At 35.9% G+C, this 26804-nt stretch overlaps 1 protein-coding gene across 11 annotated transcripts in view; it reads left to right on the top strand.

Annotated features, from left to right (window-relative positions):
* AGMO (alkylglycerol monooxygenase) overlaps positions 1–26804 on the top strand; it is a 366688-nt gene that overhangs the window by 303703 nt on the left and 36181 nt on the right. For 6 of the 11 annotated variants that reach the window (XR_008956467.1, XR_008956465.1, XR_008956468.1 and 3 more), the window contains one exon: positions 3819–25742. The exons of the other annotated variants lie outside the window; for them this stretch is intronic. Coding sequence is in view for 3 of the 6 variants with exons in the window: in XM_048213152.2 (XP_048069109.1) it covers positions 3819–3869 (51 nt within the window). In the remaining 3 variants the exon portion in view is untranslated. Of the gene's footprint in view, positions 1–3818; positions 25743–26804 lie in introns of those variants that run through there. 11 annotated transcript variants of the gene reach the window in all.

Raw genomic sequence — 26804 nt, 5'->3', positions numbered from 1 at the left:
GGGAATTTTATGGTTTCAAGTGTTACATTCAACTTTAATCCATTTTGAATTTTAAGTTACTGGGTTGTTTGTTCTTTTTTTTTTTTTTTCTTTCTTTTTTTTTTTTTTTAAGGAGAGAGGGCACAAGTGAGGGAGAGGGGCAGAGAGAGGGAGGGAGAGAGAATCCTCATCAGGCTCCATGCTAGGCATGGAGCCTGATGCAGGGCTTGATCTCAGGACCCTCAGATCATGATCTGAACCAAAATCAATTGTCAAACGTTTAACTGACTGAGCCACCCAGGCACCATGAGTTCATATATAGTATAAGATAGTGGTCCAGTATCATTCTTTTGTATGTGGCTGTATAGTTATCCCAAATAGCATTTATTTAAGACACTGTCCTTTCCCCTCTGTATATTCTTGGCTCCTTCATCATAAATTAATTGACCATGTATATGTAGGTTTATTTCTAGGCTCTCTATTCTGTTACATTGATCTTTGCGTCTGTTTTTATGCCAATACCATGCTGTTTCAAATGCCATTACCATTCTTTTTAAAAGAAGACTATTGCTTTCTTTAGAATGACTTTAACCCTGGCAAATTGCTTGACATTTCATACATGTCTAGATTGATCCATCTTCAACAGAACACATTGACAAGACAGTTTGTGCTCTAAATTCATTAAACCTTTAGTCTCAAATATCTTTAGCTTATTGTTTCTATCAATCCTACACTATTGTATCTGGATCTTTACCCAATCCTAATTAAGCTACCCTTTTGTGAGATCTGCCTTAAACTAAACTTTGAATTTTCAATAAATTCTGACCTTTGATTTTCTCCTCAGAGACACTGCTGAAGCTCTGGAAGTAATGATCTCCCTTAAGGCAATAATCAACAAACTCAGCTTTGTCACAACAAGTTATGTTGGTGACATTTGGGGAGTTGGCCTACAGCAATATTAAGGGCATAGATCTAGAACCAGACTTCCTGAGTCCAAATCTAAATTCTGCTGTTCACTATCTGTGTGACCTTAGGGCAAGTTATTTAACCTCTCTTTGTCTCAATTTCCTCATCTGTGAAACAGAGGATAATAAAATCTACTTCATAAAGTCATTGTGTGGATTGGTAACACATTTATATATTCAAACAACTTTAAACAGTACCTGGCATGTAGCAATGCAGTTATGTATTATGAAATTATTATTATTAATATTTTCCATGATTTAAGTTAGCCTAATACTAATTTTTAATATTATTCAAGTATTAGATATTTAAAATACTTCAAAATGTGTATGTGTGTGTGTGTTATAAAAACTGCTCTATATACTTGTTAAAAGTGGCAGGGAAGACTTTATTTAAGCATATTGCAATAGAGGTCAAGGCTACTGCAATAAGGGAGAGAAACTGGACTGAACTACACTGAAGCAAAAGGTGGGAGGATTTGTAAATGCTGGGGTGAGCTAATGGAAGAGTACCTAAGGATGTTAGTAGGGAGGCTGGTCAGTGTGATTAGGACATATGTGTTAGATAATTGACATTTTTTGAAGTTAGGCTTCTACCTTCCCACCGAGGCTGAGAGATGGGGTCCTGTTTGTCTTGATTATATTTCAAAGGAATGACTCCCAGTTCCCCAAGACAGACATGTCTGGGTTTTTAAAACTGATAAAAGGCCAAAAGACTTATATCACAAAGGGCAGAGAAATAACTTAAAATTACAAGTTTTCTAAAGTAAATATTCTAACAAAAGAGAAGTCAGAGGCCTGTGGTCACAAGGAAGACTCTGACGTTTAGTCAGGTGAGGGAAACTTAAGGCCATCTTGGTCAGGAAGTATATATAATATACCTATTATTTATAGGACAAATGTGGATATCTTATACCTGTAAGAGGAATGTTCATCCTAACTTATTTTTACAGTAACATTTCTTTTAGTTTCCTGCCTTCTCATATCCCATCTTCTAAAACAGAGTTTAAATGCTGTAGATTTGTGTTGTCAGTTTTCAAATGTAAATTTTTATTTATGCAAGGAAAAACTTCTCTAGACCTAACCCCAATATGCTATACAGATATTGTCACAGAAGTGTAGACAAGATGCTAAATACCAAGTTGACCTATTCCTTCTTTTCACAAATGAAGCAAACACAGGGACAATAGAGGGAAAAGGAAGCTTCATGAGCTTCTTCTCTTCCTTGATGTTACTTTCATCTTTTCTGATGAAAATGTCTTTGAAAACTCCGACATAGCCTGACCTTCCAAATTAGAAAGAACACACAACCTCAGTAGACACAGTTTCTCCACCCACATGTTCTGGATCTCAGCTGCTGCTTCTGGAAGCTACTTCCCCTTATTCTCTCTCCATTGTCTGGTATGAATATGTGCAGACACAGAGCTTCATAGCAAAATAATCCTTCAGGAAGTTCCAAGAGTTACAAAGCAAATTTGAGGTTGGTTACACAATGTTTATGGAAGAAAAGCATTCAGACTCTTCCTTTGCCTGAATCATAAGATCATTTCACTTTTTATATTGGGGGGTTGTGTATTTTCTATTTCTTAGATGGCTACTTCTTAGTTGTTTAGGTTTTCGGTGATAGTTACTGGTATCATGCCCTTCAGTTTCGTTTTCATGTAATTGTAGTAGCTAGGGATTTTTAAAGTACATTTTGGTGATAAAATAAGTATGAAAATCTGAGGTGTATAAAAAGATTCAGATCATCTTTTTACTACTAACCAGTTGTTAGACTCCATTTTTTTTATTAGAGCAACTTCCAGTAAATAACAGGAGGGCAGCACCCTGAATATTTTGGTATTTAAATTATATATTCCTAACTTACACCTGAGCTGATTGTCTCACTCATTGCACCTACCAATTATATCATCTGTAGCAATCCTTTACACTTTCGAATTACACTTCAATCCTGGGGCTCATTATTATCTCCATACATATTTCTTATGTCTGGATCAAAGCAGGGATCTTAGACCAGCATTTTCATTTCTAACATCTGATACAGATAATTCAGGACAGGAATCTTTATCTCCTTTTGCCCTACTTACCAATCAAAAGCTGGTTCCTTTTGTCCATTGACTAATTTGTTAATAAACGTATGATCTCTAAATTTATGAAAAGCACAATAACATCTTAGAAACACCATAAAAACATAGATTTTTAACAAGATCTATAAAGTCATATCTTAGTATACAAAATCCTGTTAATTATATCCAGAGAGAGTATTATTCTTAAAATCTTCAGAATAACTGTCTTAAACTAAGGAATCCTTTCCATGGTCTGTCTTTAAATTGTTATACACCAGGAACATTTCACAACATATGACTTAAATTCCTTAAACTTGCCCCTCTTGCTAATGCTAATGACATAGAGAGCAGTATCTCATTTTCCTTTATTTAATATTTTTAGTATTTGGCAACTGTTATGAAGTTTTTCTTCAAGGTTCCCATCCACTAGTAATGCTTCTAGGAATCGTCTTCTAAAGGATACCAAAAGGCAGAGAAGAATAAGGCAGAGAAGAATTGGACTTTTGTGTGGAATTTCTTTACAATCTCCTGACTTAGTCTAAAAAAAAAATTGAACAAGTTTTTCATTCCAAAACACAAAATTGCCTTGTTTACAGTCTGTTTTTAAAAAGTAATGTTTTAAAAGTCATCAGTATCATTTCACAGCATTTCATCTACAGGTCCCCAAGAGTCCATGTCTATTGGCGGTGACAATGATCTCAACCTCTGTTTTCTTCGTTAGGATCTGTTTTCCAAAACAATAATTAATTTGTCTCTAAGAAAACCAAAACAAAAGAAAAGAAAACAAAAAAGAACTTATTTCTGATTGTAGCTACACCAGCAGGAGCCACCACTCTCCAGTGATTGCAGTAGTGGTCGGTGAGAGTCTCAAGAAGGGTCTCTGAGCAGGCATTTGCAGGATTCGTAGAAGAAAGAGAAGTCATTCCAGGCAGAGGAGAATTGTAGCAAACAACCTAATGTGCTCTGAGAACAGTAAGTAGCTCAGCCAACTAAACCATAGGTAAGAGTGGAAGGTGGGGAGACATAAGACTGAAAAAGAATGTGAGGCCGGATCTTAGAAAGTGTTATTTGTAAACAAACCAGGTGTCTACAGGATTTTTTTTGTTTTGTTTTGTTTTTACTGCTGGAAAGCTAAAAATGGTTTTTATATGCTTAAATAGTAGCATAATAGCCCAAAGAAGAATAATATTTTGTGACACCTGAAATTATATGAAATTCAAGTTCAGTGTACATAAATAAAGTTTTATTGGAATATGACCACTCCCATTTGTTTACAGATTGTCTGTGGCTGCTTTTACATAGGGTGGCGGATTAAGTGGTTGTAACGGAGACCATATGGCCTGCAAAACTTAAAATATGTACTGTGTGTTCCCTTCCAGAAAAATTTTGCTGACCCTTGCTGTAGACCAAAGACTGTAAGAATTTATGCTGTAAGAGAAAAAAGGCATGGTTGGGTTTTAAAGAATAAAGTGTCTCACTAAGAGCTCTTTTGTAAACTATTTTCTTGGGTGGCATATTATGAAAATGGTTTGAGTATAGACAAGACCAGTGTCCAAGTAAGGCGTCAGCAGATTAGCAAGTCAGGATATTTTTGATTCTTTGCTATCTTGGGAGAATGAAGATATGAAGTATGACACTGATCTTGGGAAGATAGTCATTCACATGGAATAAAGTACTCCAAGATGGCAAGAAAATGAGGACATCCCCTGTGAGATAGGAAATAATGATCCCCACACTGGAAGATTCAAGTTATAATTTACTTGTTAAACATAAATTCACCTGTGGTCTAAAAAGTAAATGGATGGGAAGACTGTTTTTAATCATTTTCCAGAGGTGCTTGTTAGTGGTTGAGTTTCAGGTAAAGATTTATTTTGACCTTTTCTTTTTCCTCTAATGTTTTATATTTTGGTCAACTCCTTGTAATATTTTTGATGAGTTTCCTTTGAGATATGCCCAACTACACTGTGAGCGATGCATGTTTTGTGTGGGTTGTTTGCTTGTTTCTCCCACATCCATTTCCTGCCTTTTCTTTGTTCTGCTCTGGATTACAGAGACCGAACCCTGCAAACAGCATTGCTGGGCTCCTTAACCTCTGTCTTCCTCCTACTTCTGGCCACACAGGGCAGCAACAGGAAATTGGTAGTTAGAAGGAAAGCAGAAGCCAGAGTATCTTCCCCTCTGACTGTTTGGGGCAGCGTCTTCAGCAGTGGTTGTGTCTCCCTTGTGGTTTCATCTCCTGTTGGAAAGCTTCCACTGTTGTTCCAGTCCTTGCAGGAACCTTGGCTTCCAGACTCTGGTGATTATGTTTTCCCTCCCTTGGCTCTCCAGCCTAGGTGGCAAGGGCTTTTGGGTATGGTTAATCTATTGCTATTGTTAATCTCCTTTTGGTTTTTATGCTCTGCCATCAATTTTGTTTTTGTGTTTTTGTTTTGGTTTGGTTTGGTATCAGCTGCTTTGTTACTTCTTTTATTTTTAATTCTGGTAAAATATACACAATCTGCAGTTGACCAATTTGACCATTTCTCTGCGCACAGTTCAGTGTATATTAAGTCAGCATTTCAAGTGTAGAATTCAGTGGTCAGATATATTCACAATGTTATGTAACTATCTCTAAAGCTTTTCCATCACCCAAAACAAAAACTCTGTAACTTTTAACCAATGACTCCTGAGGCATGTAGGTGGCTCAGTTGGTTAAGTGTCTGACTCTTGATTTCAGCTCAGATTGTCATCTCAGGGTTGTGAGATGGAGCCCCACATTAGGGTTGGGCATGGAGCCTGCTTAACATTCTCTCTCTCCCTCCCTTTCCCTCGCCACCCCCTGCCCCACCACTGCTCGCTCTCATGTTCTCTCTCTCTCAAAAAAAAATTTTTTTTTTAGCTCCTTAATTCCCCTTCCCCAGCCCCTGGTGACCTCTGTATTCTGCCATCATTTTTTAACTGATTCTCCATGCTCTCCCTCCAGCTCCCTGGGGTAGGCTGTTTTCTTGCCTGCACCTTCACTATACATGTTATGATTCCAGGAAGAGTGTTTTCTTACATCCAGCCAGCGAAGGGTGTACAGTACCTACCGAGCTGTGGCTGGTGCTTTGTGTGGATTCATTTTACCACACTTTTCATCAAACTTGTTCAGAGTAGTCCAAAGCTTAAAAGTAATATGTTTGTGTAAAAGTCTATAGATTTGCAGGCCAGTCTTTGCCTTTCTCTTTTCCTGATGTCCTCAATTTTTCTCTTTGAGTTCTTGTTCTTTTTTTTTTTTTTTAAGTTGATATGAATCAAAAAATAAGTTATGATTTCTTTAGAGCAGTGGTCTGACTTTATGTTAGGAATCATGATGTAAAATTACATCTCTGCCATGATTCACTATTTCAGGAACTCTCTTTATTCTTGAAAATGCTTTCTTCTGTTTTCTCTTTAGCACTTCTGTGTTCTTCCTTCTCCTCCTCCTATCCTGCATTTAGTTACTATTGCAAATACTACATACCTGCCAAACCAGATGGAATTTTTGTGAGATTGTGTGTGTGTGTGTCTGGTTTGTCCATTTAAAGTTAAATATTGGTGTAAATACTGTGTTTTTAAAAAGTACTGGAGTGTTGAACTGTAATTGGGGCAATTTTGTTAGATAAAACTTCCTTTGATCCAGATTTTACTCATTGGTGGGTTTTTTTCATTGCTGTGTAGCACACGTTCTTAAAGTCGTAGCACAGACATTCTAAGTTATAAAGGCAGAGCTCTTTTCTCCATCAAATACTTTGATGTTCATTAACTGATCACTCCCAGCTCTTCTGCAATCCTCTTGTCTATCAAGTGAGCAGTGGTGCAAGACTCATTTTTGTGCCTCATGTATTCTGACATGTTGATATGTGATTAAGGCTGTATGGTTTGTTAAAAGAGAGCACCGGGACAGGGACAGTGGGGAGAGACGGAGTAAAGGAAGCAGGAGAAAAGAGCACAGTCTGTGATCTTGTGCAAGTCATTTAGCTTCACAAATCCTGTTCTCCAGATGCACGCGGACCCTCGGTGTCTCCACCTCCCTTGCCTGGTGATGAGCAGTTGGCATTACCAGCCAGGATCTTGGGCAGTTGTTGAACCGAGTGAGCAAATGAGTGATGGAGAGGGTAGAATGCTTTTCACTGAAGAGATCTGAAAGCTGAGGAAAAGAGAAGAAAACATTCAGCAGAAGGGAGGATAAGAAATTTAAAAAAAATCACTTCGGAGATTTTTGTGAGAGAGATTGAGAGCAGATACACTTACATGACAAATATGACTTGGGAAGGAAATAGTGAAAAGGATTTTAAGAGCTTTTTATTTTCTGTGTGTAACCCCCCCCCCCTTGGCATTTTTGTAAGGTCTGCAATGAATATATGAATTACCTTCCCATTATTTTTGATTGTCATGGTGTTACTTTGGCCGTGACACCATGCTGTGTCTGGACCACAAAGTTGAACAGCTTTTAAACCAGTTACATGTGAAAAGAGGTGCAGAAGAGAGACAAAAATAGGTGTTGAAGATCACATTATTTCATTTTATTCTCATAGAGTCCTGCAAGGCCAGTAACATTATCCCCACAGATAATTCAGTAATGCCTGAGAGATCTAAGTTCCTAACCCACATCTGACTCCACTAGATTTTGCTTTGCCGAGTGGAATATGCATATCAGCTGAGTAGGGTCGTTCCTTATGCAAAGCTGTTGCATAAACATGGATATAGACTTTCTTAAATGGCATGATGTTTAACACATTTTTACCTTGGAACAAACTGGCATCATAAACTGTAATTCAAATTTTGCATTATGTTAAATACAAAATGGGACTTCAAAGGAAGCTCGTGATGTGAGAAATGACAGTTTGATCTTTGCCTTCAGATCGGGTGGGAAATGTTGAGGACCAGAAGTGTATACATTGGCTTACATTGCTGGGGTAGCGAGAGATAAATATAGAAGCAGCATCCATCAAACTCTCTTATTTATAGATTTTGATTGTGAAACAAAAAGGATAAAAAAAGACATTAAAAGTTGAGCAAGCATCCCAGTGTGACAATAATCATACTCCTGTCCTTCTGTAACCTCTGTTTGCCCTGCTACAATAGTCAAACAGATATATTCAGGAATTAATGAGAAATTAAAGGGGAAACACTTTATATGTTGTGATGCTCTGAAAAGCCTCTTCTTATGATACTTTAAATTGTAAATGAGTGAATTTTGCTCAGTATTATTGTCCCGGGCTCAGCTAAGCTGGGTGAGAGAGAGCTGAGCTGCCAGGTGTCAGAGTTGCTGATTAAAGCTGCAAACCGGAAATGATTAAGCCTCTAGCACTGCTTGGTATCAGCAGGAGTCTAAAACCAGAGAGAGCACCAACTCTCCCCATGCCGTTTTCCCACACAGGTGGATGTGGGAGTCACTTCTCACTGCCGAGGGAGCCCCAAATAAAATGCTCCAGCAGTTTTATGGGCCCTGGGTTGGGGAAAGAGCAAGACAGAAGGGCTTCAGGAGTGGAAAAGTACTTTGTACTCAAGAGTAGAGTCTTCAAAGTTTCCCTTATTTTTCCCCTTGAGGAGGCCTCTGCAGAGGCGCCCGAAGAAGCCCTCTGCCCAAGGCCTCAGTGAAGTGACAGGAATGAAGTTGCCTGGGCTAAGCTTGTCAGGATGTGAAAGAGCATGTGCCTTTGTGAAAAGGCTGATTCTCCGCCTGCAGCTCCCTCCAAACCGCAGCAAGCCTGCTGTGAGGCCTGCCAGGTCGGGCCTGGAAAACAGCACATCAGTTTTTAAGCAGGAACTGGACACCCCCCCCCCCCCAATTATCCTTATTGTGAACTTTATGGACCTTTAATTTTCCAGAGTACCAATAAGTTCATCACTTTGTAAGAGGGAACATGTAAGAACGTTTGTGCTGTTTTTGTAAGAAAAAGGAAAACACTGCTTTAGCTCTTAATGCTTTTTTCCCCCCCTCCTTTCTTGACCCAGGGTTCTCAAAACGCGTGCAGCCAGTCACTCCTGAGCTGCTAGGAGGGCCACTGCTCCTTCTTTTGCTCCCTCCTCTTCCTGCTTTTTGTCAGCTTTTCATGAGAAAAATAATCATTTTGAAAAATTGGGTTTAAAATGTTGTATGGGCCTATGTGTAGAGGGTTTTTTCTAATGAGAAATGTATGCAAATCGCATAGCATTTTAAAATGTGATATTAATGTAAATTGTATAAATTTTAACATGAATTTGGGTTTCATGAATTAACAATGGAAAATGTGGTTTGTATTAAACTATTGTCAGGAAAGGCAAGTTGGTCACTGGGGGCACAATAAAGTATCGAGTATCAAGAGAATGTTTCTAACTCCCTTTGCAGGGCAGCATCTAGCATATTTTGGACTCTACACTAGTCAGTATCTTGTTAGAAGACATGAGCACCATGGTTTGGTTTGCAAGACACAAAAATGATTTGGTTCAAGTCATGAGTATTTTACGTATTAAATTTTTAGTACGCCTAGCTGGCTCCGTCAGTAGTCGATCTTGGGGTCCTGAGTTTGAGCCCCGTGGTAGGGGTAGAGTTTACTTAATTTTTCCATTTTTCCATGAACTTTGTCACAGTAGAATAAATTCTTTATCTTAAATTTTGATTTGACCTTGACATGAGTGAAAGTTTTGTGAAATTGGCAAAATTCTCAGCACTTTTTCCCCTTGTGCCTGAGCTACTGTTTGGATGTTTGTCTTTTTATCTTGCTTTACCTTTATTCTTCAGAAGGGCACAGAGAATGTGTCAATGAAGAGAAATTTCTTATAAAGGGGTAAGGCAGTAGCAAGACAAAGATTCCACCCTGTGGGGGCTAGCCTTTCATTTTTTTTTTTTTTCCTAATTCCAACCACTAAATTTCACCTTTAATTTTAAATATGTTATCTATACTGTGTATAGTATGAACACTGTGTGAAGGAATTCTGCAGACTGAATGCATGCCATGTTCACGTACAGTGTCTCTCCTTGTAAACATGATAAAATTATCAATGAAACTCCCTAATTTGATCCTGAAGTGAAGGGATGTTGTCCAATGAATCATTTGCGTTTGTAGGAGGCAGCATTGTAGCTAACAGAGCAGGAATGGGACCCAGATGTTTTCTAAAAAGTTAGTTGCACTAGAGGCAAGGAGCATTACCTAAAGTGTAGGCGGCCATATGGAAGTGAAGGTTGGAAACATCCCATTACAAGTCATATATCACTGGGCTGACAGCAAAGGTTTCAGCTTGTTTTTATTTAAATCATGAAAGCAGCTGCTCAGCTGTCTAGCTGTATTAAATTTAACCCCTTTTCCTGGCAATTGAATTCAGTAATTTATGCAATTTTGATTGGACCACTGCATAAATATCATTTGGAGAGCTTTCAGTTATTCTTGTTCCTTAAATTCACATCCAGACCCATGATTGGCTAATTTTTCTCCTGAATGAGCATGCTTACAGATAATGCACCTGGCTGAGTCTATTACCGTGAATCGCAGAGGAATACTGTAATTTTAGCTTTGGCAGATAATGGCTATGGTAAAACAGGAATAAATGCCAGATAGCTTTTTTAAGTGATCTTTTCTATCTCTTGGTGTCTTTTACTTATTTTCCTTTAGTTATTTTGCTTCCTTCCTCTTTTTCTCGTAGTGACTTGCCCCTTTGTTTTTCCAATATGTGATTCTCTTAGTATTTTATTTTCTAGTTTTGCCTCTTGGCTGTTTGAGTTGACCCTTTCCCAACTCCTCCACCCTTTTTTCTTCAGGCTTTCTTTACTTCTCCTTGTATGTATCTCTCTTTCCTCAAACTCTGCCTCTCAAAAGCCCTTTTCCAGGTTTATAGCTTGCAGGGTTGGCTTTAATTACCTTTTCTTGAGCTCTATGGATCTTTTGGGATGTTCCATGCCCTCCATGAAGTGTGCTTTGTCAACATTTGGAAAGTCTTCAACTCAGGTTTTGGCCACATGTGCCTCAAAACTACCTGTTAATTTAAGATATATTTTATCACTTGCCCACCAAAGTAGAGACTTGTACTATTGCCTGTTGGAAAAGTATAGACTTTAATTTCCTGTGGAAAGAAACACTATGGAAAGAAACACAAGTTTTATCCAAAACAATGGGAGAAACGGGTAGAATAGGGATAACCTGGTTCTAGAAAAATAGATGAGATTAAGGTAGGGGTTTTGCATTTGTCTGGCTTTTTCAGGTAATTAGTTAATAATTTAACATTCTTCCTTAACTGTAATTAATGGACCTTGCCTTTCCTCTGCTAGATGATCTTTTGTTTGAGATGCTTAATCTAAGGGCTGTGTTTCTTAGTTTTCCTTTTTATTGATTTTATAATGCTGTTTTCTGTTAGGTTATTTTTCATGGATATGAAACTCTGTAGAAAATGACTGTAATGATGAGTTATACATACCTACAATGATTATGATCCAATTTTTCCCCCTAAAAATAGTTGGAAATTAAGGTTTGAGAGTAATTTAGTGTACTGTTAGGTGCCAAAATGATTTGCTATGGATCAGTGAGCAAGCTGACATTCTCCAGGGTTATTTTCTCCAGGGCTGATAATAAAGTAAAGGTCCTAGGTCCCATGCAGAGAGAATTTTTTTTTTTTTTCTCAAAAGCCAACCCTACCTGAACAGAAATTCTGGCCCCATGTTTCCTCTCTTTAAAAATGTAGCATAACTCAATAAGCTAAGCAATGGAGTGGAACATCAAGGATTGTTTGTTAATATAGGACTTGTAGAAAATTATGTTGTGATTAATATATTTCCACTTTTTCTCATTGAACATCGACTCAAAATGTCCTTCTCAGGATTGATGTCAGAAGATAATTACTATCTCACAGCTTAACTGAATTTTCTAAGGTCACATCTGATGTGGCCAAACAATGTAGCATTCCTGAAATCAAAGAGCAAACTGACTTCTTCCAGGGCAGATCATCTCCTTGGCGTGTCAGTGTGAGTTTAGACACAGACATAGTCCAGTGATATTTAAAGTAAAGAGTGAATCATTAGATGTTATGAAGAGGTAACATAGAGCTCAAAGTTCTGCTTTTTGGATATCCTCCAGACCCAAGATTGATAAATTGTTAGCCAATAAAATCTGATGTGAGAAAGGCTGGTTGTTATTTAGGGAAGAGGATAAACAGGACTAGAGCAGAAAAAGCCAGGACAAACTTTGGTCACATTCACACATGTGAAATGGCATATCACAGTAGAGGCTGACTTGTTTCTTTCATTCATTTGACAAGTATTGAGAATGTAGTATGAGTCGAATAGTGGGAGAGGAGCCTAGATGCCTCGGGGAGAAGAGATCTATGGAAAAAAAACTGTCAAAAAACCCAAGTTTCACAGAATGAATATAAGAATTTGAATCAATCAGTTTAACCAACACTCAAATAATTAAGAAGATTCCTTAAAATATTTATACTGTGTCCTTGCTTGTCTTCCCCGAATATTTCATAAACCAAGACATACTTATTTACTTATATGAAAAAGGAATGATCTTTGGGATTAGTATTGGATTCTTATTCTGAGCTAGTATGAGTAACAATTTTAATAGGAACTGAATCACCTTAGCAATTATATAAAAAAAAGTTTCAATAAAAATCATTAAGTTGACTTCATCTCTTGGATTAACATATATTTTAAAAAACAGATAATACCAGGATTGGTGTGAGTATAATGAGATGCACAGACTTTTATACTTCGGGTAAGATTATGCATTTTCACACAATTTTACAAGGGGCTTTGGCAGTATGTATTGAGAAATTTAAAATATTTGTAGTCTTTGACACAGTAAGTCCAACCACAAAAATAAATCATAAGAAAACGTAAAGATTAAGAGAAGGAGATGGTATGAAGATCAGGAGGAAGAAAGAGAAGGGAAGAGAGGGACAAAGGCAGGGAAGGAGGATGGGGAAAAAATATAAAGATTAGCTGAAGGATTATTGTACAAAGATCACTATCACCTTATTATTTATAAAGGCAAATTTTCAGGAGCATATGGAATGCTCAGTTTCAGGGGAATGGATGAAAATTGTGAATAGTAATACAATGAAACACTGCACAATCCTTGAGAAACTTATTTTTGAAAAATATGTAATCACATAGGAAAATGTTCACAATGTGTTAAATAAAAAATATATCAAAGTATTAGTATGATTTTAGCATGTATTGAATTTAAAAAAAAGAAAAAAAAAATTGAAGGAACCATACCAAATGTTGATAGCGTCTCCCCAGTTCTTGCCCCTTACTCCTGAATTAGGATCTTTATTTTTATTTTCTTTATAATATCCCTGCTTTCCAATATTTCTATAACCAATGCATATATTTTGTTACACAAAGTTTAAATTCCTCCCAATATTACTAGATGTGTAATATGAAGCAAAAATAACTTTTTAAAATGTAGATATAATCGGACCCTGTTACTAATACTGCCAAAATTGCTAACTGCTTTGATCGTATTCATGGCCCAAACCATTGTATCATATTTCCCATGGGCAGTCCTAGCTAATTACTTAGTATTAGGGAAGGAAAGTGGTACTCAGACAAACAATAGAGGAGAATTTTCAAAAGTACAGAGTTCCAGGGGCTTGGGATGATGAGGAAGAGGTATAAGATAGTTAGAGGTCAAACATTTGGCCACAGTATATAGTTCCAAAGAATAGTGGGGCTCTGTGAAGTTTTTTTTTTTTCCTTTTAGGTTGTTTTTACTCTAGAACTTTATGGAAGACTTGATAGGGAGGTACACCATACCTTTGAGCAGCTCTCTGACTTCTCCAGTGAATTTAAATCCCTGTTTTATTCTTGTTACCCATATGTAATAATCCTGACACACATCAGTATGAGGAAAAATTATATATCAAATTTCATCAAAATAATACTTCAAATAATAGAATTTCTATCTGACAGCTTGAAAGTGTGATTTCTTCAGCCATCTTTGCTTAGAGCGTGTACTTTTAGTACATTTTCCAAAACACTGCTGATGGAAATAGTTTGTAGATTTGCATATTCATAGTTTATTTTATACTTTATCAGGAATCAATTAATTGTACAGATCTCAATAATTCAAATGCCATAGCATTGCTCTTTCTTTGAAGTTAAATGTAGTCATCATAATAATAAATTCTAAATGGGTAGGGGCAGATATTAATCAAGGATACAGAAAAAATGTGTGCTTCAGTGAAAAACTATATATCGTCTAAACTCTTAGAAAAGAACTTTTCAGGTATCAGATTCTTATTCTAGGGAAGCTATTTTACAGCTCTATAAATAACAGATAACTGATAGCAATGTAAAATAATTCTTATCTGCAGACATGTAAATTTTGTTCTGTCTAGCCTCCCTGACCCACATGACAAAAATAAATTTTGCCTGCTATTGCACATTCATTTTAATGCTTTGTAAATGTGCCTGTTTTTAACATTCTTTTTGAACAAGTTGTAAGATCTGCCTGGTTTCCTCACCAAGCACAATCTCTTAAAAAGGTCTAATTCTTATATTTACATGAGATTCGCTTTTTTTCTGAAAATTATCCTCTTTACAGGGATAAGGAAAGTACTCACTTTCCACTTGAAAATTTGGTGGAGAATTTCAATGTAACATAAAGATGATATCCCTGAAGCTGTAATTTTATCAAATTTTGTATCTTCTAATTGTATCTTCTATATCAAATAATAGCATTTTTTTACCTTATTTATGAGGCAGAGAGAGAGAGAGAGATCTGGGGAGAAGACGAAGAGGGACCAGTGGGCTCTGCTCAGAGCGGAGCTCGATGCAGGGCTTGATCTCAGGACCCTGACATCATGACCTGAGCCGAAACCAAGAATCAGATGCTTAACTGACCGAACCACCAAGGTCCCCCAAATAATAGCATTTCTAGTAACCCTTAGTTTCCATGCTAAATTGAACAGGAATAATGATCAAATTAGGGATACCAATTACTGTGACATTTTAGATTTTGATCACAAATTCTAGGTTTTGAAAGAAACTGGATTTCAATATTTTCTTTAAATTGCCTTTTGGTCATTCATTTCAAATTTGCAAAGGTTATTGGATTCTAACTATCATGCTTCCTCTACACCCATAGATCTTAAAGTGTTATTTGCATTGAATGTAAAATCCAATCAAATGCAACACTTGATCCTGAGTATATCACAGGCCCATGTGTGTGCATATGAAATTAATGAAACTGCACAACATACATTTAGCAATCACATGCTAATTCACAGATACTTCAGATACACAGGAGAGGTAAAACTGTGTTCCTTGTGTGGAATTTCTCTCCAGAGGGAGGGCAAGTGGCTATTCCTTGAAGGAAGCAGATGCTGAAATCTAATTTTATGGATGGCATGTTTAACATTCAACTGCACAATAGTTTTACAAAAAAAAAATAAAATAAAAAAAAAAAAAGAGCTCCCATATGTTCATTCTCTGTTTAAAAGGACTCTACAGTTCCAGTATGCTTGCAAACAAAGGCAAGGTAGCATATCGAACTCCTCAGCAAGGAGAAAAAAAATATCAAAGTTGACTGCTATGAAATCAAGAAGCTGTGCTTGGTTTTTTGGGGGGGGAAGAGAATTATGTGTATGGTTGCCACTATCGCCCTTGGTCTCAGCAAGGGAAATAAAGAATTCAAAGAGAAAAACAAGGAGGAATTTTTTTTTTTTTAATCATGACATTCCCCCCCCCCCCCCCATTCTGTGATGATGATGCAGGTAAAGTTGTTATCTCGTGAAAGGCACCTCTGCAGCAGTCAGCATTACCAGATTCCAGAGTTTTGATAGATGACATATAAGAGCAGAGTTCTGGCTCAAGGAATTGACAGATGAGCGTTACTTCCAGAAGGGTTGGAATAGATTCATGGAAATCACCCTGTAACTGAGCCGACACACATGTCCTCAATATCCAGAAGCCAAATAGGGACCAAATGATTCGTTTACATTTTCTACTGGCCCAGTACCAGGGAGGCACACTGATTCAGAAAAGTAAAAAATAAGGTTATCCGTTTTGCCTCTCCTTCTAATCTTGGGGGAGATAAAACCAAATTATTAAAAATTTTAGTATCGTAATTTTATTGTTCCTAATCTCTCAACTCTATTGAATGCTCTTATGGTTTTCATTATTTTATAAGATTTAGAATATCATCAGAGAAAATAGCATCATTATAAGCCTACATATATCACTTTGGACACCTACTTTTTTAAAAATTAAGCTAATGTTTATTTCAAGGAACAGATATTAAAAACCATATATGATAATTATTATTATATATGACATCAATCAATAGCCAGTTTGAGACTTGGTTTTACAATCAGCTCTAAAATTTAAGCACTTCTTGGTAATCTGGGCAGTTCAGTCAGTTAAGCTTCTGCCTTTGGCTCAGGTCATTATCTCAGGGTCCTAGGATGGAGCCCCGCATCAGGCTCCCTGCTCTGTGAGGAGTCCGCTTCTCCCTCTCCCTCTGCCCCTCCCCCTGCTTGTGTTCTCCCTCATGCTCTCTCTCAAACAAATAAATCAATCTTTAAAACAAACAAATAAATAAATTTTAAGCACTTCTAAAATGAAGTTAATATTCTATTGAAATAAGTTACAAATCCACATTTAATGGAGTATTTGTGGATTAATGCAGCATATTATTAATGTAATAACACATTGTAATGTATTACATCTAAAGACTAACTTTGATATGCACAAAACAGTATGTCAAGTAGTTTAGAGAGAAATACATTGAATTTGGAATATTTTCCCTGGCCTGAAGGCACAGTGAGGTAGGTACCTAAGATACAAAATAGCCATCATAGCAGACAATATGTAGTAAATGCAGTAAAAGAAATATATTTTTTTAATATTTTATTTATTTATTTGACAGAGAGAGACAGCAACCAAGAGAGGAAACACAAGCAGGGGGAGTGGGAGAGGAAGAAGCAGACTCCTAGCAGAGAAGGCTGATGTGGGGCTCGATCCCAGAACACTGGGATCATGCCCTGAGCAGAAGGCAGACGCTTAACGACTGCACCACCCAGGCGCTCCTAAAAGAAAAAATTTTAAAAAATGGTGGTTTAGAGGAGATGGAGATTCTGTACTTTGCAGAAGAACTGTGATCACAGAAGATTCCATGAAAGAGGTCACTGGAGGCCCACCTTGACAGTGGGATTTAAAGAAATGGGACTAGAGGGGAAGAGAGTTAGAGGGAGTGAGTGTGAAGAACTGTATAACAGGAGAGATCTGGGGTGTGTTCAGGAAACATGTAATGAGCTGTCTGGTTTGTCTGGAAATATGTTAGGGGATTATCGGGAGAGCATAAAAATATTTTCTTATGTATATACTCCTTGGAGAACTCATTCACTCTCAGTTTAAACCCCTAAAATCCTTTAAATCCATCTTTTTCTCTCTATCCCCATAGCCCGTCGTACTCTAGTTCTGGCCACTGTCATCATCAGCTTATTGAACAGTGTCCTCACAGGCCCCTTGTCCAGTGTGTCAGGCTCCATGCTGTAGAAGACAGCCAGGGGCTTACGAACAAATCTCTTCATATTACTCTGCGATGAAAACCCCCCTCAGTTGCCGGCCCTGTCTCTTGCAAGCCTCATGTTTCTCTCTCTCTTCTTTTCTAATGCTTTTGTAGTTAGACCTCTCTGATTGTCTCTTAATTCTTCCAGGGAGTCATTTCTTTCTCCCCTGATTGTTGTCTGTGTCCCCAAAACCTTCCCTTCTTTTTTTTCAGCTAGCAAACTCTTCTTTATAACCTACTGTCTCCGTTTAAATTTGATTCAGTCATGCAGTCATTCATCTATAACTACCCAGTTGAGGAGATACTGTGTTTCAGGCAGTTTATTCTTCCAAAATACGTTCCTCAAATTCCTAAACTGTATAATGTGCCCCTGCTACACACAGCATCCTGTTTTGTAATTGTGCAGGGATCTGTATTATCTATTCTATTCAAATCCCATAAGAGTAGAAATGGCCTGGTTGGTAACTGATTCAAAATTAATAATCATTTGCTGAATAAATGGCTTATTTACCCCCTTTATGTTGATGTATATTATATAGATAACTCATACATGGAGGTAATCAATAAAAATTTGATCAGTAAATTAATGAATTTACTCTTTCTTACCAAACATGATTCTGCCAGATTTTCCCACTTTAAATAATCTCTTACTCAATTAATGTCACATATTTTAAAATTTTTAATAGTATTCTACAAAAGCATCAATTGAGATGTTCATTCTTAAGTTTGGTTTTGAATAGCCTCTGTAGAAAGACTTGTTCAATTTTACTTTAACTCTCTGGTATGTTCTAAAAGACTCAGGCCAGTCATCTCTACAATAAGATTGACTATGAACCTCATACTACAGCGGCATTGGCTCTTTTTCCACTTCAGGTCTAATTCAGTGCTTAAGCCAGGAGAAGTAGCACCTCTGTCTACTCTGAAGCGATCCTGAATCTCCACAGATCTTTTTGCATCCTTCCTTTTTTTTGTTTAATTAAAAAAATTTTTACAGAATAATTTTTTCAGAACCACAGAAAAATAAAATGACATTTTTAAAACCATGACTTAACACTAACCAAATCTAGTCAGAGTTTATGTTTTTTAAATTTTTTTTCAGCTTTATTGCGATATAATTGACAAAAAATGTCAAAGTATATACCTGATTTGATGTACATATACATTCCGAAAGGATTGCCCCATTGAGTTAATTTACACATCCATTACTTTTTCTTTTTCTTTTCTTTCTTTCTTTTTTTTTTGGTTAGACCATTCAACTCTCAGCAAATTTCAATTATATAGTACAGTAGTATCAGCTATATTTTATTTCAATTATACAATCCAGTGCTATATAGTATATAACTATAGTTTTACCATGTTATGCATTAGATCCTCAGAACTTCTCATTTTATAACTTAAAGTTTGTACCCTTTTAACAGCCTCTCCTGATTTCCCCAGCCCTTCAGCCTTCAGTCACTGACTTTTTCCTACTCTTTTTTTCTATGCATTTGACTTTTTTTTTTTTTTTCAAGATCCTGATTATAAGTGAAACCATGCAATATTTGTCTTACTCTGTCTGGCTGATTCACTTACCATAATGACCTCCAAGTTCATCCACAAACTTGACAAGATTTCCTTCTTTTTTAAGGCTGAATAATATTCCATTGTATAGAAATACTACATTTTCTTTATTCATTCATCTGTCAGCAGACATAGGTTGTTTTCATACTTTGGCTATTATGAATAATGCTGCAATGAACACGGGTGTACATATATTTCTTAGAGTTAATAATTTCATTACCTTTGGATATACATCCAGAAATAGGAATGTTGGATCATATGATAGCTCTGTTTTTAATTTCTTGAGGACCCTCCATGCTGTTTGCTATAGTAGCTGTACCAGTTTTCTTTCCCACCAACAGTGCGCAAGAGTTCCCTTTCCTGTACATCCTTGTCAGCATTTGTTATCTCTTGCCTTTTTATTATTTTTTATTAGTTTCAGAGGTAGAATTTAGTGATTCATCAGTTGCATGTGACACCCAGTGCTCATTATCAAATACCTTCCTTAATGCCCACCACCCAATTAATCCCTTCCCTCCACCCACCTCACCTCCAGCAACCCTCAGTTTGTTTCCTAGAGTTCAGCATCTCTTATGGTTTGCCTCCCTCTCAATTTTCATCTTATTTTATTTTACCTTCCCTTCCCCTATGTTCATCTGTTTCATTTCTCAAATTCTACATATGAGTGAAATCCTGTGGTGGTTGTCTTTCTCTGATTGACTTATTTCACTTAGCGTAATACCCTCTAGTTCTATCCATGTCGTTGCAAACGTCAAGATTTCATTCTTTTTGGTGGCTGAGTAATATTCCATTGTGTGTGTGTGTGTGTGTGTGTGTGTGTGTGTGTATAATATATACACACATCACATCTTCTTTTTCCATTCAACTGTCAATGGACATCTGGGCTCTTTCCACATTTTGGCTATTATGAACATTGCTGCTATAAACATTGGGGTGCATGTGGCCCTTTGAATCACTATGTTGGATAAATACCTCGTAGTAGAATTGCTGGGTCATAGGGTAGCTCTATTTTTATCTTGTCTTTTTGATAATAGACACCCTAACCATTGTAAAGTTATATCTCATTATGGTTTTGATTTGCATTCCTGATGATTAGTGATGTTGACTTCCTTTTCATGTACCTGTTGGGCATTTTTATGTCTTCTTTGAAAAATGCCTACTCAGATTTTCTGACCATTTTTCATTGGTTTTGTTTTCCTTTTTGTCTTTTTGCTACTGAGTCAAATGAGTTGTATTATGGATATTACCTATTTTTGCTTTTGTTGTCAAATTCAAAAACCCTTGCCAAGACCAATGTCAAGGCGCTTGCCTTCTACATTTTCTTTTAAAAATTTTATAGTTTCAGCTCTTAAATTTAAGTCTTTAATCTATTTTGAATTGATTTTTGTGTGTTATTAGATATAGGTCCAGTTTCATTCTTTTGTGTGTGACCACTAGGTCTTCCCAGCACCATTTATTGAAGAGACTACCCTTTCTCCATATATTCTTGGCTCCTTTGTCATAAATTAATTGGCAATGTAGATATGGATTTATTTATGGCCTTTTCTGTTTTACTGATCTCTATGTCTGTTTTTATGATAATACCATGCTGGTTTGATTACTACAGCTTCATAAATAGTTTAAAATCAGAAAGTGTCATGCCTCCAGCTTTGTTCTTCCTTCTCAAGATTCCTTTGGCTATTCAGTATACTTTTATTCAGGTTTTTGAAAGAAATACATTTGTATCAGGACATTTAAAACATACTCCCTTATCTCCTCTCCTTTTCTGTCTAATGTAATTATTATACAGACTAACTACTAACTGAAATAGGGGCACCTGAGTGGTTCAGTTGGTTAAACATCCGACTCTTGATTTTGGCTTAGGTCATGATCTCAAGGTTGTTTTTGTTTTTTGTTTTTTTTCAAAGAATTGAAATATAAAACTTCCAAAATAGTAAAACAAAAATTTGTAAGATACACACATACAGTAGTCAAGTAATATTACACATGTCATTCCTCTATGTGATGTAATATATTCCATTTACTTGTAATTTTAAACAATATATGCCAGTTTTTGCTGTTTCTAAAATAAATAAATAAATAAATAAATAAATAAATAAATAAATGCCATACTGTTATAATATCACTCAGTTTTGTTTTTTAGATTTATCCACATTAGAATATAAAACTTTAATTCATTTTAATTAAATGTTTATCTACTTTTTATCTGCCTTATAGTATTTAATTGGTTAAATTTATCAATGTTTATATATTTTTTCTTTTCTCCTATTGATAGTTTTGTCTATTCCTGTTTATGATTTTAGATGCATCCCACAAATTTGACATGAAATATTTTTATTGTCATTTAGTTATATATAATAATCCCCCTTATAAATTATGTCAACTAGTGGATTATTTATCAGTATATTATTTAGATTCCAAGTATTTGTTTTTTAGTATATTTATTTATTTTATTATTACTACTTTTTAGTCAGGAACCACAGTTCCTGTGGTTCAGTATATCATTTTCTTTTTATTTGCTCTAAAATGAGACATCATATATATATGTATCTTATTTATCATGCTTTAATCTTCTCTTCTCTTACTAAAATTTTACTTGATAATCTGTACATTTCTGAGCGAGATTAAAATCTCGAGCCATACTCGTGGACTTCTCAATTTCATTTTTGTAATTTTTTGTGTGTGTTTTAAGATTATATTGTGTGGCACATCCAGATTCTGCATTGTTACATGTTTATGGTACATTGTTCATTTTGTAATATTAAGTTATAATGCTTGATCTTTAAAACATTTTGCCTTAAAGTCTACTGTATCAAATATCACTATTATTATTCTTCTACTTAATTGACAATATATAACATGCTATTTTTTTCTTTAAATCTTTCTATATCAATATGTGTGAATATATATGTATAGATTATTAACATAATATGATCAGATTAAAAATTTTTAAAGACTTTATTTGAGAGGGGCAGAGGGAGAGAGAATCTCAAGCAAACCCCCTGTAGCCCAGAGCCTAATGTGAGGCTGGATCTCAGGACCCTGGGATTATGACCTGAGCTGAAACTTAGAGTCAGACACTTAACTGACTGAGCCCCCAGGTGCCCCTGGATTAAAATTTTAAATCCAGTCTGAGAATCTCCTTTATTGGCAAGTAAAATCCATTTACATATTTAGTGATTTCCAACATTTTTAAGAGTTTATTTCATCAGTTTCAATTTATTATGTGTTTGCTATGCTTCCTTCATCCTCTCTTCTTGCCCCATACTGTATACTACATTGACTATGATGTGTGTATGTGTGTGTGTATTTTGCAAACATTTGTTTACTATTTTGGGTATCATACATTTCAGTTCTTTTATTGCTTAGTTGTACGTTGTAATGTTTGTAGTTGATTTAATAATGCTTTAAATCTTACCCCTCTATTTCCAAAGTTATTACTCTCTAGTATTTAAGTCTAACTAGTTTTAACCTCTTATTTGTTATTGATTAATATTATTCAACTTATTGTAAACAAATCAATATTCAGTCGCTTTTCCAAAGTCTGCCCCCCTCCTTGTTGGTCTTTCTTTTCCCCTTTTTAAAATTGCCTCCCATATTTCCTTTTGGTTTTAATTTCATTTTTCCTGAAGTATAAAACATACATTTTTCTATGATTTTTGTAACAGTGGTTTATGATTACTAAACATTTTTATCTGAAAATGATTTCACTTCACCTTCAATCTTAAATGACAGGTTAGCTGGCATAGGGTTATTGGCTGACAGTTGATATGTAGAGATTTGTTGAGATTTGAAGATATTTCTTTACTGTTTGGCCAAAAGTCTGATATATTTATATTTTCCTCTTAACCTAATATATCTTTTGTTTCTGGTTTCCATTAAGATTTATGTCTTCGTCCCTAGTCTTCTGCAGTTTCACTAAATGACATGTAGTTTGTTTCTTTGTTTCTTTTTACCTTTCTTGGGCTTCATTGTGGTTTTTCAGTTGAGGGATACGTGTCTTCTTTCCCCTTCACTTCTGCAATATTAGCATCCATTACCGCTTCTAGCATCACCTCTCCATCGTTCTTTTTATTTCCTCTTCCTTAACTCCAATCAGACATGTCAGATTTCCATGTCACCAATTCTTTTTCCTATTTTGTTTCCATAACTCCCTCTATGGCATTTCCATGTTCCAGCTTCCTAATTTTATCTTCTTCTCCATATAATCATTTTTTAACCAGATCATCAGATTTTTAATCTCAATAACTATATTCAGATTTTGAGACTTTTTATTTAGTTTATGTTTAAATGTATGTACTTTTCAGTCCCTTGCTGTTCCTCATTATTTCTATTTCTTATCTCTTTAATTTTTTTTTTAATTCTTACTTTACACTATTTTTTCTGTTCCTCCATTGCTTCTTATATTTGTGGTATACATTTTCCATTTGCTGCATATGCTAAAATCCCCCTCAGGATTTTTTTTAAAATGTATGTGTGTATGTGTGTGCATTTAAATTTTTACTATGAGCTCTTTCTCAGTGGGGATTGTTTTATCCCTGGGCTTCTCAGGTGCTTTGGCATAGAAAAGCATCTCTGTGGTATTCAGCATGTCTTTATTTGGGGGCCCCAGCAATTTCGTGTTACTCAGTTATATGTTAATTTCTCTGCTATGGATACCTGAACCACGCTCACTTGTAGGACAATTTTAGCTTTTCAGTTTCTCACAGAACACTTTCATTTTCCTCCTATCTCTAGCAGAGGGTGGATTAAAAGCTTCCTTGCCACTTCTCTAGGCCACTGTTTATTTTTCTAGTATTTGTTCATGTATTGAGTATCTTTGAGAAGATTATCATTTCCAGCTCACACAGCTCTCATAGATTCAAGGCCACATTTCATGGCTTGATTGGAGCATTGAAACTCCAGCTCTGGCCTTGTATTCCCTGCCTCCTCTGCTCTTTTCTTCTAGCATCTAATCTTCCCTTTTATCTTTCCTTTTTTTTTTTTTTTTTTTGAGATAAGCTACATTTTAGGTTTCTAAAGGGTGTATTTATCCAGCAGTCCATTGTATTAGTTGAAGAGTGTTCTGTATCTGTATGTGTCACTCTGCAGAAAGCCCCAACCCTTCGTGTATTATATTCTCTCTTCTATATATATTTATCTTATATTCTTTTTATCACTTTGTTCTAGCACATATCTAGGAATATAATATATGATCAATGCATACGTGTTGATCTGTTGATCCAGGCATTTCCAGCTCTGCTGCGCAATAAGCAACTCTTAGCTTTATGCTTTATATTTTATATTAAAAAAAATGACGAAAACAATAATATACTTGATTTTATCTGGCACATTCTGAATTCAATTGGCAATTTGACACACTTTTGTGTACTGTAACAGACTTTTTTTTACCATCAAGAAAATTTATTATTGTTTAATCTTCTTATTGCTACTATTTGTAAGTGATGTATAAAGAATTTCACTCATAAAGATTTGGCTTATTCTTTTATTATAAATATGTAATTTAATTGTTCTGGTGTGAACATCAAGGCTTCTGGAATTTAGTATTACTCACAAGTATATCCATTTGTGGCTACAGTTGAAAAGGGAAGGAAAAGGAAAAGAAAAAAGAAAAAGAAAAAAGAAATCCTGTAAGTCACCACGGCGAAAGTATAGTTTTCTAACTCCCATTTAAAATTTCCTCAGGAGAGCAGGCAACCCCTTCACAGACTTGAACAGAGATGGGGTTTGATCACAAAGCCATAAATTCTCTTTCTGATTGCTATTTGGCCTGAGGGTTTGCTGGAAGCATCACCGTCCTAGTTAGACTGTTTTCCAGCTTTTAAATGTACTAGAGTATGATTGTATTATGTGTTGACCCTGATTTATGTTGAAAACCCAGAAACATTTTTTCCAGAAGAAGTGCTTTGTGTATGTGTGAGCCTTTGAGTCCTGGCCCCATCTGAGAGTTGACTGGCTCACCTCAGTGTACTGTTCATTTATTCAGATGGCTGGACTCTAAAGGAGGAATCTTTAAATATCCAGTGGTATTTCAGTGAAATAAATATTGTGAAGCAGATATGGGTTGTTTAAAACGTATCACTATGATGTAATATGTCAATGCTCAATTATACATTTGCATGCACCTTAAAAAATTCTGTCTCCAGAGAAAAACTGATTGTCATAATACTGCATTTCCATTAAACCCACATCCTAGGCATTCTGAGGTCCAAATTCCTGAAACCCTCAAGTTAATGTGTTCCATGTTGTGGGGTAATTTACATAAAGTTCTGGAGCTCCTGCTGCACTGTTTCAAATCTTGGTAGCTTTGATATTCTCCATAGTGCTATACAAAAATATTATAAACTAGTTTTCACAGAGACAAGTTATGATTATCAGCAGGAATTAGTTTCATACAGTGATCTCTAACCATATTGTACCAGAACATTACCCAGACCCCCTTACTTCTGAACTTCATTTTTCAGTTCCTATAAAACACATCTGTTCCACTGTGTGTGTTTTGAAAATTAAATATACTAATATCATTCTGTCTGACCCGGCCACCAAACTCATGTGGGAGAAATCCGGTCCACAACCCAAGCTGTGTTGAGTCTTCAGGCCTTTTGGGAGCTTGTAACTCACTTCGCCACGGCAAAGGAAAGAAGTGAAAAAAGAGAAAAAGAAAAAAGCAAAAGAAAGAAAAATAACATTTCTAAATATGTGTGCTTTCTTCTGATAAGAGCATAGAAAAACTCAAGTCAATTGCAATGCAGTTTAGTCAGTATTCATCCTGGTGAAATTTTCAAGGTCACACCAGTCATCACATCCCACGATTTTGTAAAGTTTCTCTGTGTAACTTCTGCTTCATAACAAGGGGAATCCCTATACTAAAGACTCTGTGGTGAACTGGGTTATTACAGAGGGTCATAATTAGGTCAAGAACAAAGGTAGTATTGAAATTGAAATATAGTTTACTTATAACAAAAAGTCTCGGTACATCACATGTGTTGTGACAGAATTTATATTGGATTTATTCATTTAAAAGTTTGCAGGAAAACTGCTGCCCATGTAGGTGTGATAGGATCATTGCTGTCAAAGACGTAGTTAGAAATAGGAATGGACACAAAAAGTTGAGTGCAGTTAAAACATCATTTGAAAGCAAAATTTTTATGTCAAAGAAGCCAAACTATTCTCCTGTATAATAATGTGAAGTGGAGTGACGCCATATGTACTTTTAAGATGCTTTTAGAATTTGGAACTCCAAGATATACTCCCCTGTCTTGTTTGATCCTCACAAAAGCAAACACATCCACTTAACATGTACTAGAATCATAGAGGCTCAACATTAAAAATTAAAGGAGGTAACCTTGCAAATAACCAGAAACAATTTAGAGCTCATCATCCCTTTTTTTCTTTCTTTTTCTGTTAAGTTTTGCCATTTAATCAAAAGACAAGATTGGTTTAAATTATCAGATGTCTACCTAGAGACTTTCCTTTGTTAATTTCTTCAATCTAGCACAATAGTTCTCAAACGCGAGTATGTGAAAAAATTACCATAAAGGGTATTCACACACGAAACCATGTGCATTATACTATAGGGGTTATTTAAGGGATTTCCTAGGGTAATTTTAACTCTGGACAACTTTTGTTGCATGTGCTAACTTCAGAAGCTAAGCAGGGAGGTTCTACTTGCCCTTGCTTATTTCTGAGAATTATTAACACATTTCCCCAGAATCCATAAAATATATCTTTTGACATAACTATAA

Source organism: Ursus arctos, unplaced genomic scaffold, assembly GCF_023065955.2.
Source record: "Ursus arctos isolate Adak ecotype North America unplaced genomic scaffold, UrsArc2.0 scaffold_3, whole genome shotgun sequence".
NCBI lineage: Eukaryota > Metazoa > Chordata > Mammalia > Carnivora > Ursidae > Ursus > Ursus arctos.
The sequence above is the reverse complement of the archived record's forward strand: the minus strand, read 5'-3'. Positions and strand labels throughout refer to the sequence as shown.